This window comes from Tachypleus tridentatus, chromosome 2 (genome assembly GCF_004210375.1).
Source record: "Tachypleus tridentatus isolate NWPU-2018 chromosome 2, ASM421037v1, whole genome shotgun sequence".
NCBI classification, from domain to species: Eukaryota; Metazoa; Arthropoda; class Merostomata; order Xiphosura; family Limulidae; genus Tachypleus; species Tachypleus tridentatus.
Genome location: NC_134826.1, coordinates 120,618,161 through 120,637,657, shown reverse-complemented (window position 1 = coordinate 120,637,657; position 19,497 = coordinate 120,618,161). Strand labels below are relative to the sequence as shown.

The window sequence follows — 19,497 nt, the reverse complement described above, 5'->3', positions numbered from 1 at the left end:
ACACATTTAAGAGTATAAGTTACATGCACTTCTAGATATATATTAAACTAAAACAAACATCGGTATTGAAATACGTGTATAATAGTAAATCCGTTGCACAATCCCTTAGTTAAACTTTAGATGTCTTTATTCAGTAAAGAAAACAACACCTGTTTGTTAGTTAAAACAAGACAGTGATCCACTGAGAAGCTGTATTCTGTTCACGAGATAAGCTGTATTGCTAACACCATGTCCTGTATAAGTTATTTATAATGTACCATTAACAAGTCCTAATAAATTTCCTGCCGTTAGTTTCCCGATGCACACGTATATTACATTTCAAGCAGTTAATTTGATTATACTTGCCCATCATTTATCATTTAAGCTTCTATAACCTCTAGGCATATTTAAGTCATAAATATACAGCTAATATACTATCTGCATTATATATATAGTTAACATATAAAGTAATGAAAGAAGCTTTATTACAAATGTACAACGCTTAGACAGGGTCATGGTATCATCAGGTATAAGTAGAACAAACAGATACAGGAATATATATATATGTACACGGTATGGAACAAAAAAGTCACATGACAGGAGATTGCTTAACAACTTAGTAAAGGTATTTTGGTTTTCCGAGGTATTGGTTTAGTGTAAGAATGTGTTATTCAGTTAGAATAACTTCCTTTATTTTGCGTTTGTTAATGTTTGATTACTTGTCTAAAACTACAATGCTTTCTATAGATCAATATACTGTGATTTTCTGGGTTGCAATGTTGATAAACATGGAGTTTTTTCTTCTTCTTTCTACTCTCAGTGACTTTGGTTTCCAATTTTCTTACGGTTTTGCTGATGTAGAATAATTACAGTTGTTACATTGTATTTTATATACGACGTTGCTATTGTGCGACTCTACATAATTTTTATTCGGCAATGCAATACATTTAATTTAATGCCGGATTTCTCAATGAATTTGAAGTCGAAAATAATTTTGTGTTTAATGGCAAGTTTTCCTCAAGTGTGAATTACTTTTGAAGTCATTTCAAAAATGAATTGTTAGCTGAGATGTGATGTTGTGTCATTGTTCAGTGTAAATGGTGATTATGAATTGAGTTTTGGTTGTGAAAGCTATTCGGAAATAATTGTTGAAAATTTGTCGGTGTAAATAAAGGAATGGTTTATGGAGTTGAACGTGTTCATCAACATGGTTGAACAAACAGCATTTTTAAGGTTTTTCAGTACATTGATCTTTGTTTGGATTCATGAGCAAAATTTCAAGGGAGGTACAGACCTGTGCGAGTGATTTTTCAGTAAATTTTTGTTTTTAATTGTGTCAACTCTAAAAAAAATCTCAGGGTTAAGAAAAGGTGAGTCGTTATTTTCAAGTTCAGTAATAAATTCAATGTTCAGATGAGTGGAGTTTATGTGGTCAGTGAAACTGAAACCAGCTAAAGTGCAATATATCTGTACCAATATAGGAGAAGATAAGGTGCAGATTGTGTGCTCCACATCAAAGCTTTAGGGTATAGTTGATTTAATGTGTTTATGTCCGTCCGATCTGTGGTAGTTATTTCGGTTACGCATCTTTCAGGGCCTCAAACGAATTTGACAGATAACCAGAGGCGATCAGAAACTTTTTTCCCCTCACTCCGCTTTGTGGCTAGTTGACAGGAACTTTGAGAAAAAAAAAAGTTATTTTAATTTAATTTCGTGAAATTTCAAACTTGTCATATGACAAAATCTACGGATTGAATGCCCAACCTGAGCTGCAAACAAGACTCAATTCGTGAGATGAAACCCAGGAAATGCTCCGAAAGTAAAAAATACCAGCCGATGAGAAGTTAGACCAAGCATACCAGTTCAGATTAACCAGAAATATATACATTTCTGGTTTAAGGAAAAAAACAATTTCTGTGTGGGATAATTAAGTGAATGTTTTTACATATTAAATTTATTTTAACAATCACTTTTATTTTACATTTTAAGTTTATCACTATTATATGTCTTGACATTTCACTGATAAGACGCTAGTAAAGTTTTGAAATATAGCAACTTTAATACATTTATGTCACTCGTTTGGCAAATACACTGTGAAAGTCAAGCATGTTTTTGTGTGTATGTTTTTCTTTCATTGCAGTCCTGGCAAATATTTTGAGATACAAGACGTTTGTGTGTTCTCTTCTCAGACTGTCTGTATACTTTAATATATTTTTTTTTTCAATTGGTGTACGAATGTTGCATCATCTATAAATATAGTTTGTATGTTTAAAAATTAAACACAAAGCTACAAAATGGGCCATCTGTGCTCTGCCCATCATGGGTATCGAAACGCGGTTTTTAGCGGTGTGAGTTCGCAGACATGACGCTGCGCCACTGGGGGCATGAACATAATTAACGTTAACTTATGTCAAAGATACTAAATGCTTAAAAACATGGGTGAAGGAGGTAATGAACCCCTATTAACATGACCCTTATTTAAAACTATGATCCCACAAAGTTTAGTTGAGATTCACCCAACGACCTACACATAGTAACGAACAAACAAGTAGACACAAAGATGTATGTATGTGTTTTATAGCAAAGCCACATTGAGCTATCTGCCGAGTCCACCGAGGAGAATCGAATCTCTGATTTTAGGGTTATAAATCTGTAGAATTATCACAGTACCAGCAGGTGACAGACTCAAAGATGTTTGTGATTCATACATTATAAATGTACGCCGTTTTCACAAAGGTATGTCATCAATAGCGAGCAGTCGTTTTATTCCCCACTAGCACAATGTCTACGGACTTATATAGGTAGAAATCGGGTTTCGATAACCGTAGTAGACAAAGCTCAGATAGCCTTTTGTGTATAATACCAAAACAAACAAGTAGTTTTATAGACACAAAGAGCTGTGTACATTAACCTTGAGGAAGCCGAAAAAGTAAGACGCTGGTTATAATAGTTAAATATACACACACACCCACACAGAGTAAAGAGGTCATATGACAATATATTGCTTAACAGCTTAGTAAAGGTTTTTAGTACCCAAAAGTAGGGCTGTTTTGCTCAATTACAATAGCTTTTGTTATTTTGCGGTTATGTTTGGATTTTGTACAAAATTACTGTTTTTTATTTTGTAGTTGCAATGGTGGTAAACTAGGAAGTTTTCGCCGTGTATAGATTTCTTTTCATCATGTTTGAGGCAGCAGGCAAGTTGTTTGTCTAATGTCTCTTTACGTTTTAATACGTTGTTTCTTTCTTGACATTTGAAATTCTGAGAAGTTTTCATTGCATATTTTGGACAACTCTTTAACAGTATTGGGAATTAATTAATTAGAGCAACATTGTCTGAGAAAGGAAATATCATTTCTCCTTTTACAATTTTTACATTTATGTTACGAAGTTTATAATTGCACAATACCATAGTTTAATGCCAGCGGAAAAGTGAAGGTTTGTTTTGATTTTCGCACAAAGCTACACGAGGGTCATCTGCGTTAGCCGTTCCTAATTTAGGAGTAAGACTGGAGGGAAGGCAGCTAGTTATCACTACCCACCGCCAACTCTTAGGCTACACTTTTACGAACGAATAGTTGGATTGGCCGTCATTTTATAACGTCCCTAAGGATGTTTAGTGTGACGGAGATTCGAACCCACAATCCTCATATAACGAGTCGAGTGCCCTAATCACCTGTACATGCCGTGCCCGAAAAGTGATCTACGTTGGATAACAACCTTTCACGCTTAACCTTGAGTAATCGCCGTGATGAACTTGGACTTGATGACGAAAAACCCATTTTTAGTTCTTTGCCATCAAATAGTTAATATATACATTATTCGTGTATATTTTGAAGTCACCATTCTAAATATACGACAATCCGAATGTTTTCGACACAGTACTTTAAACACACAAGTTTAATACTAGAAGATACTATGTCTACAGTTTATTTTACAATCACGCTATAACACGTAAGTACAAGAGCGGCATTCCCGTCCAATTTTACCACTGCTTAATCAACTCAAGTTATAATCATGTACGTATGTTTTTAAACTGTTTTATTTGGTTCACTGGCAGGCCGTGGGAAATGAAACGCTTGTATATGGTAAAGCAACAAACACAAAACTACAATACCACTGTAAACATACAGTAATTTAGTTAACCCTAAACTGAAAGTTATATATATAGTTAAAAGGTGTTTTTATGAACTTCATGTACGTTATGATACGACTTTTGTGGGACAAGGCATGCTATTAAACCTACGATAATTAAACAATATTTTAGGCAACTGAGAATTGTATAAATAGCCATTTAATTTCAGTGCTCACTCATCACGTCTATAAGACTTGCAACTTCAACCAACACTTGAAAATGGCTTCTCGCATCTAGATAAATATTTCTAATCAAATATCATGATTTTCTTCTCTAAGTATTACTCACGTATATTTGTTATAGTTCCATATTTACTGGGGTTCACATGCATGATTCGTAGAAATAAAAACACATTATTTACCATTTTTAAGTGCTTACAATTTTTTTCTTACGTTTGATGTTTCCTAATTTCTATGTGGAAAAAAAAACAAACAAACTTGAAAATAGAATCACGAGTATAAAAGTTAACTGTTTGACAGAGTTCTAAGCCTACAAAAATAAAATCCATTTGGGTTTTTACTGTCATTTACTCGATTTCGTGAAATATATATTTTTTTTGCTTCGATCATTTAAATGATCTAGCAAGTAAAAAAATTACCTAAGATGCAAATATACTTTCTGAAGATGCGTGCGTGTGTATATATTTGTGTTTAACTAATGTTTGCTGGTTAATCGAAGTTGAAATGCTCCAAGTGAAATAACACTACTTTTTCTGCTTATTTGTAAGGTAACTTGTTACTTTCACAAAACAAGCTATAACCAGAAAAACCTTAATAGAAAAAACAGAGTCACTTTCGGAAAGGAGGCATCATGTGGATGGGGGGATCGGAAAGTGGAAGAGAAGAGATACACACTTCAAATGTGCATGTTTCAGTTTGTATCCAATAAAGGAAGAAGATGAATTTTTTAAAAGTGCCTGATTCACATTGTTTCACTAGACAATACAGTTTATTGAGGTAAATCAGTGGTTCCCAACCTTTTTTATGCCCCGCATCCCTAAAAAAAATCTAATATGTTTTCGCACCCCTCACAGTAATTATTTATTTAAGAATAAAGGTGAATAAATGTTATCTCGCACCCCCAAGGGAACCACTGAGGTAAATAATTCTCAATGTGGTCCGCGTTAAGGTTACGTAACGTAAGTTCGGAAAGGTAGATCTATCAAATACCTCATCGTAAATCAAAAAAACAGGGCTAAAATTTCAATATTTGAGAAAAAGCATGTTTTTACGTATTGTTCAAAAATATTATTAATTTTTAAAACATTGGGTAACTACAATTTTTAAAAACACACTAATGGTATCTTGAAAGACTGAAAGAAAGATATTTGGCATTAGCTATGCAAAATTTAAGATTCTGCAAGATATTATGAAATCGGGTAAAATTAAAATAAAACTTAACGCAAACAAAGTAAATCAAGTGTTTTTATTTCAACATTGTTGAGCATTACTCAACAAAACCATTCTTTTAATATTATATGACAAATTACACTATCTCTTTTTATCCTCCACTTTCATAAAATATAATTATCACCCATGACATTCATTGTCTCCACTGTGCAAATGCTGATGTACTTTGGCTGTAAATAGAGAAGATCTTTCACTCAAAAAACATTAAAATTCATACACCAAACAAATGCACGTATTACAGTTACATTTATATCTCGCACAGTTTTAATAACCCATTAAATGATTTATAGGGTTTATAAGAACACAGTTATATCAACTTTTGAACATCACAATAATACATGTGACACACTTGTTTTCTTTAAATGACTAAGTTTTTATACTTATCATACACAGAATTGACTTGAGGTATAATATTAACTATGCCTAAAGTCCCACATAAATTAATTCAACATTCATTTTCACACTATCTGATGTAGGTTGAGTGATACTGAACTACAAAGTCACCAATAATTAACATTATGAAACTAATGTGATGAAAGTGATGAAACTAATAACGTTTTTAAACCAAATAATTCCACAATTTTAGCATTATTCTGATATTACTTATCACAAATTACTTTATATATACACACAAACATATTATATGTAATGATAATAAAAGGGCACGTCTGTGGGTCTGTGTGTGACCATTATAACACCAACATCATGAGGCAAGGTAGCAATAAAAACACATAGAGAAACAGCGTAAACAAATTAAAATTTGCAACCATACTAAGTGTATCTTAAGGGCTTGCACCTGGGTATTATTAGTTATTGTATCCACGAGCATGCACACACTCAACTTTTCAATGACGCAAGCTGGTGAAAAACCACATCAAAAAGAAGAAGGGTTCCTTATATAACAAGTAATATACAGAAAAGCTGGTGTACTTTTGTAAACATGCATTCTACAATACTTTTTATCTTATGTTGGTTAGCAATACAAAATAAAGGTTATACGTTTATACTAAAATAGCTTCAGAATACTTTAGTGTTTGCATAGACACACACAATCTTGATGTTACTTCAACAATAAACAAGAACAGTAACTAACACTAAACTAATGTTTTAAATTGCCTTGCTGATTTATTTTGTTCTTAGGTTAGTTAATAGCTTAAATATATGACATAAGAGTTGTGTTTAAAAAGTCTATTACAAAGGGCAGTTTAGTTATCATGTTATGTTATAAGGTATAGTCACGAATATATACTTATAAGAGATTTTAAGAACAGAAAAAACTAACGATTGGCGAGAAAACTTACTCTTGAGATCCAAACCCAGATGGCTGACCTACATAGTAATTGAAAAAAAAAAGAAAAAAGGAATGATTTAAGACATCATTGTAAAACGACACAAGATTATGTAATGGTTAATCATATACAAGTTCATAATATTAAGTTGAAAACTACTTGTACGTCAGTTAAAAATCAACCAGTAAGAAATTTTGAAGTCGGTAACTTGTGGAAAATGTATATAAAACTTATCAATAATGGTTAAACATATATAATAAAATGGCAATAAGTTTAATTTGCTTGTTTCTTTACACTTGTTTTATTTATCTGTAAGAATTAAATCTGTTACTTCAACGTATATATCATTATTTATTAAAATTTAGTGTTGACAATTACGACTGATAATGGAAAATAACTGTTTAACTTTAATTTTATTGTAATGTTTGTTTTATATTTAAAATTATTACTTGAAGTGAATAGTTTTGCACTATTGTTTCATTTTATTGTCCATATTCTAGAGATTTATTGTTAAAAATTTATTTTCACTTGGGAATTTAAAAAAAACAAAAAAAAACATAACTCTCTTATCTCACATTAAATGAGAATTTCAATATTCCTAGTGTAAAAACAACAACTGATTTTAATATAAAAACAACAACACACTATTGAGCACATCAGAATATTCTAGCTGTTGTTATACTTACTTCCAAATCCAGGGCTACCACCAAAACTTGGACTGCCAAAGCCACCAGTGCTACCTGTCCCTGATTGCTGATTAAGACTTCCAAAAGTCTGCTGTCCTTGTTGTGTAAGGGAGTTAAATGATGGAGCTTGGGCAGATGCAGCCAGAGTATCAAATGTTGGAGAATTCATGCTTGCAAACCTAATTTAAAAAAAATTGGGAACATCATTGTATGGCAGTAAATCTCAAAATTGTATTGAGATAAAATTTAGTTTGAAAATACATCAAAATAAATTAAGTCACTGTGCTTTTAGAGAAAAACCACATACCAAATTGATATTTTAGGTTCAATATCTGTTTTTTATTCCATCACAGAACAGTATAACTAATAAATTCACAAACTTACAGTCTCATCAGAATACATGTTAAAAAAGAGTTTATGAAATGATAAAATAATATGGAATAATTAAAAGAAGCTAAGTGTATATAACACGAGATAAACATACCCTCCAAAACCCATAGTAGTCTGACCAGATCCAAATGAAGGTGAACCACCGAATGGACTACCAAAAGTATTCTGACTTCCAAAAGTGGGCACTGCTCCAAACTGGGGAGAACCTCCAAATGTTGGGCTTCCTCCAAAAGCTGGAGAACCTCCAAAACCACCAGGGTTAACAGCTGTAAAATAAAAACAACTTCCGAGTAAGGACAAAAATAAATTATTTAGTTACAAAGCAAAAACTTCAAAATGTTGTACTTGAAATAAATATTGCTTCAGTAAATTATCATTTGGTCTTAATGTATCTTATACCTACAATAAAAAGCCACAAAACACAAAATTAATCATTTATTGTTAACTTTTAACTAAAAGAACAAGTTTATTTCAACTTAAGATTCTGGAGATTCTATTTCTCTTGAGCAACAAGAAAGTTGACTCTAAATAAGATATTTTCAACTGTTTCTTTTATACACTTGCATCCAACATTTATCAAATCTCTTTTTAAGTTGCAAATCAAGTTTATTTTTCCAAAAAATCTTAAGGAATCTCTTACACAGAATCTCCTGCATTCATTGCAGTTTTCAAACATTTAATAGTTGGTGAAATCTGTCAAAAAAACCTTTTAGCTGGTTGTTGATTACGAATCTGTTTAATCAACCAGATCCCCCACTAAACATGATTTTCAAAGAAATTCAGTAGTTTCATTTTAGTATTTTAAATCATAGTCTTTTTTAGTATATCCCTCAAAAATCAGTTCCTTAAAATTAGAGATTCTGTGTAGCTCCCTTCTATATGCCATATTTAGAATTTAATACAACTTTCTTTTTAAACTTCATATGTAGTTTACTTAAGTTTATTACTTTAACTAACAAGGAACCTTTAAGTCTTCAGATTTAAAGTTCACTTCACTTTATGGAGAGTCTGAAAATTCTCTTTTCATGTTCCTTGTTAAGAGTTCCTAAGTATGGAGTTTATAAGTTACTTCAAGTTATTAAGCATTTATGGAATCTCTTTCTACATTCCAGATTTAAATTTTAAATGTGTGGATTCTCTTTCAATATTTTAGCTACTGAATATAGTTCCCTTTTTTATTTACCAAGATGTTATGCACTCTCCCTTTCTATATATTTAAGATATAAAGTTTACTTCAAGTTACCCATTAATTTATTTTTAAACTCAAAATAAAAATTTTGCTTCAACACATCATTAATTTATAAGTTTTCATGTTAGATTTACAAGTATCCATGAAGAATAATGTTAATATTAAAATGCTTAATGATAAAATCAACCTACAAGACTTTTGTGGAGCCTGTTGAAAACCTCCAAATCCTGACTGTGCCACACTTCCACCACCACTAGAGAAACTTCCACCAGAAAATGCTCCACCTGATTTACTCCCAAAGCCTTCAGACTGCTGATTTCCAAACAAGTCTATATTAACGTAGGGGAAAAAAAAACAATACACATAACTACCTACTTTATAGTATGCTACCAAATAGCCTATTAAAGTGAAATAACACATGAAATTTAAATATAAAATTTCATATTGCTTTTTCTCAAATAGCTAATATCAATAAGTGCTGCTTCTGAAAGATAATTTCTACTTAATATATTAAAACAGAATATTTTTCAGTACAGAAATATGCAATGTTATTTTGTATGCCCACTTTTGTTTTCTTAAGTGTTCTAAAGCATTTTATGAAGCTCCACCCAACAAATCATGTGTGAAAAAATTACAAGTGTAAATAGAAACTAAAACCAAATTTTAATGAAAAATCTATAATTTTCTACTTCTTCAAAAATAAATAAAGTAAATGTTATTCATAATATTAAAATATCAAAAGCCAGACGAGAAGATATTTTACAACAACACTCCATTACAAACAATCCACTATTTTTTGTTGAAAGCAATACTGAATGGGTGATGGTATGGTAAGATTTAACAATATCATCCTGTTGTATCAACAATTCTCACAGCTATTTATTACAGGACAATGTTTACTTAACTCTGTTTAAAAGTAGCCTTTTATAAACTAATATCACATGGTTTCACTATAGAGTAAGACAAGCTCTGAGCTGCTCTCATGGCTCATATATCCAAACTTGTTAGATCATACAAGACTTCAAACTAACTGACTAGTACATACTTGGTGAGGTTATATAGTCTTGTACATATTCATGTAAACAAACAGAATACATAGTTCAGTAAATATTGTACATGCATCTACTTGTACTCAAGGTTCACACCACAATCACAGAATGATTACAGGATGAAATAAAATTCCTTCAGCTCATTAAAAATCAAAAGCTAGTAAAGAACAGATAGATATAAAAGGCAGAAAAGTTTGAAAAATGTTACCTTTGTAATTCACAAGTATTTTAATTGAATAACATGTGAATTATGATATATATTACTATTAAACCATGTGGTTAGAAAATTAAATTGGAAAGAATAACTTGTACGTTCGTATATAAAAAACAAAAAAGTGACAGAATGTCCACAATTTTAAATGTACATCAAGATTTGGGAAAGTTAAATATAATTTCAGAATGTAATTAATGATGCAGTAATAATAAACATTAAAAATATATTAGTTCCCAATAGGCTTAATGCTTTATTTGGTTGTAAAAACTGAAAGGATTGTAATGCCTTATTGATATCTTTCTTTCTACATCTAATCAATTCTATTACAGTGTGATCAGAATAAAAACAAACAAACAATAGGAACACAAACTAGTTCTACAATCAATAACTTAAAAGCAACAACTAACATCTACATCTGATCTAAAAAATATGAAATTATTATTTTATTTCTATGATTCTAACTTTGTTAATAAACATAGATTAAAAATCCTATGGTAAACCTTTCACAACTATGTATTTCCTTATTTTAGCTACAAGGGGTACCTGGTATATTAAAGACTATTTAAAATTCTATTGTTTTAACATTAAGGAATGTTATAAATTTGTTTTATTAATATATTTTTCCACAATTTTTAAATTCTTTGGTTTCATACCATAATTTCTCTCAGAATGCACAATTATTTTCTTGAGAGCCTAACTTTTATGTTGCCTCAACTCATATATAATCTATGTTCTATACAGTTCATTCTACAAAATTAGAAACTTAAATACAGTTACACTAAAAACATCTTAACCCTTTAAAAATGAGCTTGGTATAACATACATATTTGCACACATTAAGTATTTATATTATACCTTTTGATGCAGTATATGCATCTTCAAAAAAATGTGGTAGACTTTTAGTAACAATTACAAGTTTTTGTACACAAGAAATCAGATATTTTAATGAAGTATTTCTACTAAAAATCTGTTTGTGAAAATAGAGTCAGTATTATTAATATTCAAAGTGCAAATTGATTTTCCTATTATTTAAAGCCATTTGTTCTAAAAATCTCAAATATTATTTGTGTAATCTCTTAAACCTCCTCAATACATTTCAAATGTTTGTTTTCAGTAATAATTTATATTTTGTTTCTTGTTTTCTCTACCTTAACTGCATGGGGTCTGTCAATTTGACTGACCTTGTAACCATAAAAAAAAATGAAATAAATATAAACTATACTATTTTTCGTACTAGAATGACTACAAATTATAACATAAAAATGCAAATATTCAGTCTAAGTAGCTTAAGTCTCATAATAATATATATTTATTATTATATTGACCTTTCAGCCATGCCTGGTTAACAAAACATAACTTATATTGACACAGTGCATGGGCACTCATGTTACTGTATCCAATAATATAAAACTGGCCTGTACTTTTCCCTGTCTTGGCTGTGTTAAAGTAGATTAGTATTTTGTAAAACATAACAGCATTTATTTTATTATACATTATATATGTATATAGATTATCACTATTTAGAAATACATTACTAAACTTATTTTTCTTACAATACAAAAAAATAAATAAAAAAGTAAAGCAAACAATTATTTCTTTTAGCTATGACTCTTGAACATAGTCGATGCTGGATGTAGGTTGCCAAGTTTTTATAAAATTGCTCACATGGAAGACATGAATTGAAAAAAAAACATTTTAAAGGTTTTATATATATATATACAGTTGAATAACCAAAAAATTATTAATTATTATAGTGATACCACAGAATTTCACCGTAATTTATCAAACTTAGTAACTGTATTTAGGTGTAAAAAACAACAACAAGAAACTTCCAGCAAATTTAAGACATAACCTATCTCTTTGAAATCTTGGTTCAAAAGAATGAGATAGCCATTTAATAGATTAAAATGCTTGGAAACAACCACTTGTGGAATATTCTAAGCTGTTGATAAGTTATTCACATCATATATTGAAGTAATTATAAAAAAAGGACTATTTTCAAAAACAGAAAAAGGTGAATGGGGCCCAATATATTTGATTCAGTACATAAACCATGTGTCAGCAAATTAAAAAGATACTTCTTGTATTATATCTTGTCAGTATTGATAATTTGAGTTAACGATTTGTACAAAAGTACAGACTCAGTATTTTGACATCACAAACATCTAATTTCAACCAGTACTGCATTCAAACATACCAAGTGACACACAAAAACTGATATTTAGGTGCATTATTTTAATTTCATGACTTAAAAGTAAGTATTAACTCATATAATAATTAAATTTAGATTATAATTTACAACATGATACCAAACTTATTGACAAATTCATGGTATAGTAGTTTAATAACATTTTGAATGCAAGTCAAGAAATGTGAAGACATGGCCTTTGAACAGTGGCCTGCAGAGCAAGGATTAACAAGTGACTTATTCATCAAATGATACACTGTATAGTTTTAAATATATTTATAAATTTCCAATTATTTAACACTTTTGCTGTTTTTGCAAATATCATATCATTAACAGCTGTATTTTAATACTTGTTGTGTTTTACCATTGGTATTTTATTTATAATGGTTGTTTTTAAGGGATATTTCCACACACACACACACAGTTAACTGTTAGTAGTAGTGTTTCTAGCTCAAATTACATTATAGGGAATATAGTATTCAGTTTATTTAACTGATAAACTTGGTCAATTTAAAGGAAAACGTTTATGTAGGAGATCCAATTATGCCTTTTCCTCACAGCTGAGCAACTGTTTAAAAATTGCCTTCTAAGAATATCATGTCTTCAATATTTATAAGAAAGAAAATATCCCCACTAATAACAGAGGATGTGAGAGTAGCAGTAGTCAATAAGAGACAACACTAACTCAGACTAGTCTGTCCACTTCCAGAAGGAGCACCAAAAACATTCTTCCCCACATTTTCTGAACTTGGTTTGCCTCCCAAACCTGTAAAAAAACTTGACTGAGCAAAGAGACCCCCAGATGAGGATGATCGAGTTGCAGGCTGACCAAAAGGAGAGGTGCTAAAAAGGGAGGGGAAAGAGTAAATACACTTGAGTTATCACATCTAAAGCTTACCAAAACAAAATATATAAATATAGCATAACACTAAAATCTAATTACATCAAGTTACAATATAATAATACCTACACAACTGGTTGCATTAAATAGAGTTTGATGATAAAAGAACACTTACAAATGACACAGATGTAAATAAGACAACTAACAGAAATGTCAAGTTGTAAGCAGCAGAACTTAGAATATTTGCAAACCTATATAAGCACATTTACTTACTCAAATGATAACACTGAAAATGAATTAAAATTGAGAAATGTATTTATAAAGCACTTGACAGAAAACCATTAGACATATTAAAAAATTAAATGTTTTTTTTTTAAATAACAAGCATGGTGAGGAATTGTTGTTGTTTGAAACTAGGAAATATCAATAAAAGTGATGTTATTGGAGCATAAGAGTATTGTGTGAAGATCAGCAACTGGTTTCTTACACAAAAATGTTTTGTTTGTACACGAATCATTTTGTTAAATGAATTTCACATATTTGATAATGATTAAAATTCTTTGGAAAAACCTTATCAGTTTAAATACACATAATAAAAAGATATTTTAGTAGTCATTCTAATTACATTAACTGTATTTGTAGTTGTTCAGTTTTCTTAATACTGCTGTGTAAAAATCTATTAGAAGACCACAAAATACTCCTTTAAACTAACAAATGCATTTTTGTTTCTAAATGTTCTTTGATGTTTTTTTTTTTTAAATCTTGTTTAACAATGAACATACACACACAATGTTGTTAAATCCTAATAGTATGACATCACTAATAAAAAAAAATGAATTCTATCCCCTGGTGAACCACATGTTTTGTATTGTTAGTTTATTATGCTTACATACTGAATGACTGATTGCTTTTTATTTGTAAGCATTCTAAGAAATGCTTTTAATTTTACCTGAAAACATAAAACCAGTGGAAACAAGTGTACTTGAAAGAGTGCAATCAGAAAATTTGGCTTGAATGCACCCTGAATTTCAGCAAGGTTTCTGAATGATGTACATTTAGTATCTCATTCTTCTGAAATTTTGTGCATTACCTTAATAAATAATGAGTGTAAGTAACACTGTATTTAGTTACTCATATTTGTGAACTTGTTTGTGACAATTTTAACGCTAACAGTGAATATTAATGGAGGGCTGGATACGATATTCAACTCATGAATTTGAGAATTTTTCTATGCCACTGTTAGAATTTTAAAGGCTAATACAATGCATCACTTGCAGTGTAGTAAGTAGAGCCTATAATATATTTTTAATAATATGGCACAACTACAGAATAAGAAATATTTATTTAGTTATAGCATAAGCAGTCATCATAGGTTATTGGATGATTTCCATCTCCTGTTTCTCAAGAAATTAGGAAGTTTCCAGGCACTTCACATTTACTGATGACAATGTGATTACTTCTGAGGTTGCCAATCAGTGGGGGAAGAGTGATGCCTCACTTATCCAAGTACAAGAGTCTTGTAAATGTCACAGTATTAAGTAGGAAAGTAAGTTATATTTATTCCACTCAGCATTTTTATGTAAATACTTAATACAACACACTAGCTACCTACCAATCATTATTTCCAAATGGTTCATAACTGGTATGAGTTGGCAAAAGGTATGAAAATACGTTAAAAAAATAAGAATAGTTTCAAATTTTACACTTAGCACACTCGTCTTAAGTTAAATACTTTTAAAGCTTTTAAGGTCTCATATTTGACACTGAAAACAAGGTTTTTTTTCAATGTTGTTTAAGGCTATGTGTAAACCCAGTTGAGGGACTTCCCTTTGCCATCACCATATTTCATTTGGTCAGTATAATGGCCAATTAATCTCAAAGGTCATTCATTTAATTGTCTTTGCATAAAAAGCAAATTTTGTTGAGAGTTTAAAATAGCATGGAATAGAATGTTTTTTTCATATCGTGATATACCTTAACAGTCCTCAAACAGTCAATGGTACAGGTTTCACATAACAAAATCCAATTTCAAGGGACCATTAAATAAACCTATTAGGTTTAGCAGCAAATACAAATATTTAAGATGCTACAATTTAAACATCAAAAATTTTTTGGGTTAAAACCAAGTGTGCAACTTAACTTACTTAGCTGTCGTGGTCTGTTGACCAAATACAATAGATCCACTCTGACCAAAAGTTGGTTTTTGTTCAAAGCCACTAAAATACAGAAAAAAATTAACTTGTTAAAAAAGACATTTCTTTGAGTTGCTTAGAAATTTTCCGAAAATGTTTACACAAAAGTTTACACAACATAGGATAAAAATAATGGAAAATCACACACTGAATGATTTTACCTCTCAAACAACACAGAGCAATTTCAGTTTAATGCCACTTTATCTAAATGTATAACACAGATGTTTTCTTAGCATACACATTGTTATTATGATATAAAATTATTAGTGAGCTTAAGAGACACATTTTAGTTGTAAAGGAAGATAAAAGTACTAGACTCTTTCTTCCAAAAAATTGTTGAAGCAATAAATTTAATACTTAATTTTAATTAATTTTATACCAAAGAAAGTGATACTGTTAAAGTGTTTGTGAAATATTTGCTGCCATACTCAATAATTGATTTAATAAATATTTATAAGGTAACCAATGTAAACATTGAAAATAATATTCTACAATTTCTCTTGCTTTTGTTCCATCTAAAATAATCACCTCTTTTTAAATTATCAAAATTAAAAATTCAAATTCAATGTCTACCTTGATGACTGATTAAAGGCAGCAGTGTGCTGACCAAAAAATCCACCTGATGAGTTTCTGCCACTCTGACCAAACAAGGTGTTACCACCAGAAGACACCACAGCTTGACCAAACGATGAAGTAGTACTGTTAGTGGTCTGTACAAATGCAAAAAATCCAGTCTTTGGGGCTTCTTGTCCAAACACTATATTATTAGTGCTTGAAGTTGTCTGGCCAAAGGTAGGAGCAAATGTTGGGGACTGCCCAAAAATAGGCTTACCAAATAGTGAAGATCCAGTTGTGACTGTTGACTGCAAAGTCGAAGCTGTAGTTGTACTTGAAGAAACATTACTTTCACTTAAAGTTGAAACAGGTAGCACTGTTGTTAGTGATGCAACAGAAACAGCTGAATTAGCAAAAGTTGTAGAAACACTGCCGCTATTATCACCAGTTGAAGGGAGTGAAACTGAAGTGGAACTATTAAAAACTGTTATCACATTTTGAACATTACCCATATCAGATTTTGTAACCCCAGCATCTTGACCAACAGCTGGTTTTTCTGCATTACGTTTATCTTCTGTACCACTTCCAAAGAAGGGCTTTGTATTTGTTATTGATGGTACAGTTGTATTTCCAAGAAAAGGCTTGGACATTGATGTTGCTGGAGAAGCTGTAGTTCCAAAAATAGGTTTGGAGTTTGATGTTAAAACAAGCGAAGTCTACAAAAAGAATCACGTTAATAATTAGCATCCCTTTTCCCCATGTACCTAAGTATGAAAGTGACAAACAGCATAATATGATATTCAGTAGTAATTACACTACAAACATAAAATACAAACAACTATTAATGGAACATTCCAAATATGTTATGAAATTAAATTCTGTAATATGCTAGAGTTGCAAGTATCAACTAATTTTCAAAAAATATGTATTTACATAGATACATCAAACTTTGTATTCACAACTGTTTTAGTAGTCAATTACATTCAAAGTGAAGCATTAGTTTGCATCTTTTGTGCATATATGTATATATTAGGCATAAAAGGAGTCTTAAAAATAATTGCAAATGTAAGGCACTAAATTTATTTTCAAAAAATACTTAATTTTTTACACATGCAGATATATAATTTTAAAAACTTAAAAATATAATCTGTTTAATACAAAAGTAAAGACAAACAGTACTTTGCTATGTAATTAAACCATTCTAAAATTATGATGAAACTTCTGAGAATTTTTCTCTAATAGACAGTTCATTAAAAAAAATCTATCACCCTTGAATGCTTTGTAACATACAAAGACAAAGAAAAAACAATCAATATGTTGTGACTGATTTAACATTACATTACTTCCAGTGAGGAAGAGAGAAAAAAGAAAAGAAAAGAAATACATTTAAAGAAAACTGAGAGTCAAAATGTATTAAAACTTCACATCAACAATAAAAATTAAAATAATTTTACAATAAATTTTCATAATGACACAAAGCAAGAATTTACAAAAAAAGTAATAATTAAATTACAGTTTTGCCATGAAATATTTTAATGTGAGAAAAAATTTCTTCTCACTTGTATTTAAGTTGATCTGAAACAATATTTGTAAGTCTGCTCATTATAAAGGATAAGAAACCTTCATTAAAGTGGCCTTACAATTTCTCCTTTTTTATTATTTTTCAATTTTTGCATTAAAAAAAAATCTAAGAGTATTAGGATACTTTATGGACTATTAGTATTATTAACAGTTGAGAAAATATAATGAAAGGATCACCAAAATGACATTCAAGAATAACAAGTACACTCACTGCTATCATAATTTTTACAACTTTATTTTATATATATATAAAAACAGAAAAAAAATTACCTCTGCTATACTTTCTGCCTGTGTTTTAGGTAAGCTAAATGAGAAAGCAGCTGTCTCTGAAACTGAAGTGCTTTTCACACCACTGACATTAGATGGTAATATGGACTTGAAAGCACTACCAGCTGAGGCAGTAGTGGTTGATAGGAAAGAAGGAATAGTTGCTTTGGAAGAAACAGATATGTCAGGCTTGTCTGATTTTCCAAAACTGACCTCAATAACTTTGATATCTGCTTCTGGAATAAAGATAACTATGTGATGAATTATTCATAACACAAAAATAACTCAATGTTAAACACTACTGGCATAAATCTCTTCACTAACCAATTAGTTCCATTTAAAAATGTCTACCTTGCTTATACAATCTTATAATACAAAGACTCATATTACTTTTCAGTATTAAGTATATTAAGTACTACAATTGATCTAAAGAATTACAATAACAAAAAAATATATACACAGAGTTTTAATAATAATAATGTTGAAAAACCTTTTTTTATAACACTAATTATTTTAAATATCTGACTATACTTTTTTCAGCTTAGAAAAAGGTATAAGTTTCAGTCATGAAGTTGATGAAAATTTACTGCTTTGGTTCATAAGAACACCTAGTGCTTTTTTTTAAAACAAAAAGCGAATACTAATCAATTTAATAAAAGAATCAGTACTAGAAGAATTTTACTGAAAAACTATCAATACAAAATATGTAGTTAAACTTAGATATCAATCTGGTTCATCAATTCACAAATATAAAGTAAGATAGCTTTAACAAAACCAAATGCCATCAACAATCTAGTCTTACACTGTCTATGAAATAGTTCTACACGAGCCTGAGGAATACTTAATTCCATAGTAAAAGATTAAAACAATGGGAAGTTTCATTCACTAAAATTACCTTTTTTATCTTTATTACTTTCTTCATTGTCTTCAACAAGAGACTCTAAAATAGGCTGTGGAGCTTCGGATGATTCTGTGCAATTTTCTTGCTCTGAAAATAGAAGTTAAAAATCTTAATGTAATTTGGTTACATATGAATGTATACAAATATTTTCTTCACCTAGACATGTGCAGACTTAGCCATAAACTAAGTTGGTTTATCATGCAAAGTCACATACGCACCCTTCAAGGAGTTTTGTCTGAATAATAATATTGTTCAATTCTCTACTACTTCTGAAAAACACACACACACACACACACACACACACATATATATATATATATATATATATATATATATATATATATATATAATATATTATATTTATATATAATATAAATAGACAAACACAAAGATGCACATTACATAACAGCCCACCTGATACTGCACTAAAAGGTTCTGGTAGTTTAAACGTAAATGATGTTCCAGATGTGGTCATTGGTGTAGGAGCCACAATACTAGATGCTGGGATGGAAGTCAGAGTTGCAGGTTTACCAGTTGAGATGCTGCCTCCTGTGAGAGAATCTGGTAATTTGAAACTAATGCCACTACTAGAACCAAATGAAAATGGAGAGTTTGTGGTGGAGGAAGTAGCA

At 30.3% G+C, this 19,497-nt stretch overlaps 1 protein-coding gene across 1 annotated transcript; it reads right to left on the bottom strand.

The window, feature by feature from the left end:
• Positions 1-5,524: 5,524 nt before the first annotated feature.
• LOC143244963 (uncharacterized) lies at positions 5,525-19,413 on the bottom strand. Its single transcript, XM_076490576.1, has 11 exons — positions 19,280-19,413; positions 18,860-18,952; positions 17,968-18,200; positions 16,135-16,832; positions 15,514-15,585; positions 13,214-13,371; positions 9,269-9,406; positions 7,983-8,154; positions 7,499-7,677; positions 6,825-6,852; positions 5,525-5,693 (listed from the first exon to the last, which is right to left on the bottom strand). Exons 1-11 carry the CDS (start codon positions 19,338-19,340, stop codon positions 5,657-5,659), a joined length of 1,869 nt encoding a protein of 622 aa, XP_076346691.1. The 5' UTR covers positions 19,341-19,413; the 3' UTR covers positions 5,525-5,656.
• Between the last annotated feature and the right edge of the window lie 84 nt (positions 19,414-19,497).

Excerpts from the sequence above, each read along its gene's own strand:
- LOC143244963 (XM_076490576.1), bottom strand. The coding sequence starts at position 19,340 with ATGACCACATCTGGAACATCATTTACGTTTAAACTACCAGAACCTTTT. Across the intron at positions 13,372-15,513 it reads CAACAGACCACGACAGCTAA|CACCTCTCCTTTTGGTCAGC; the intron begins GTAAGTTAAGTT and ends CTCCCTTTTTAG. Across the intron at positions 9,407-13,213 it reads AAGTGGACAGACTAGTCTGA|ACTTGTTTGGAAATCAGCAG; the intron begins GTTAGTGTTGTC and ends ACGTTAATATAG.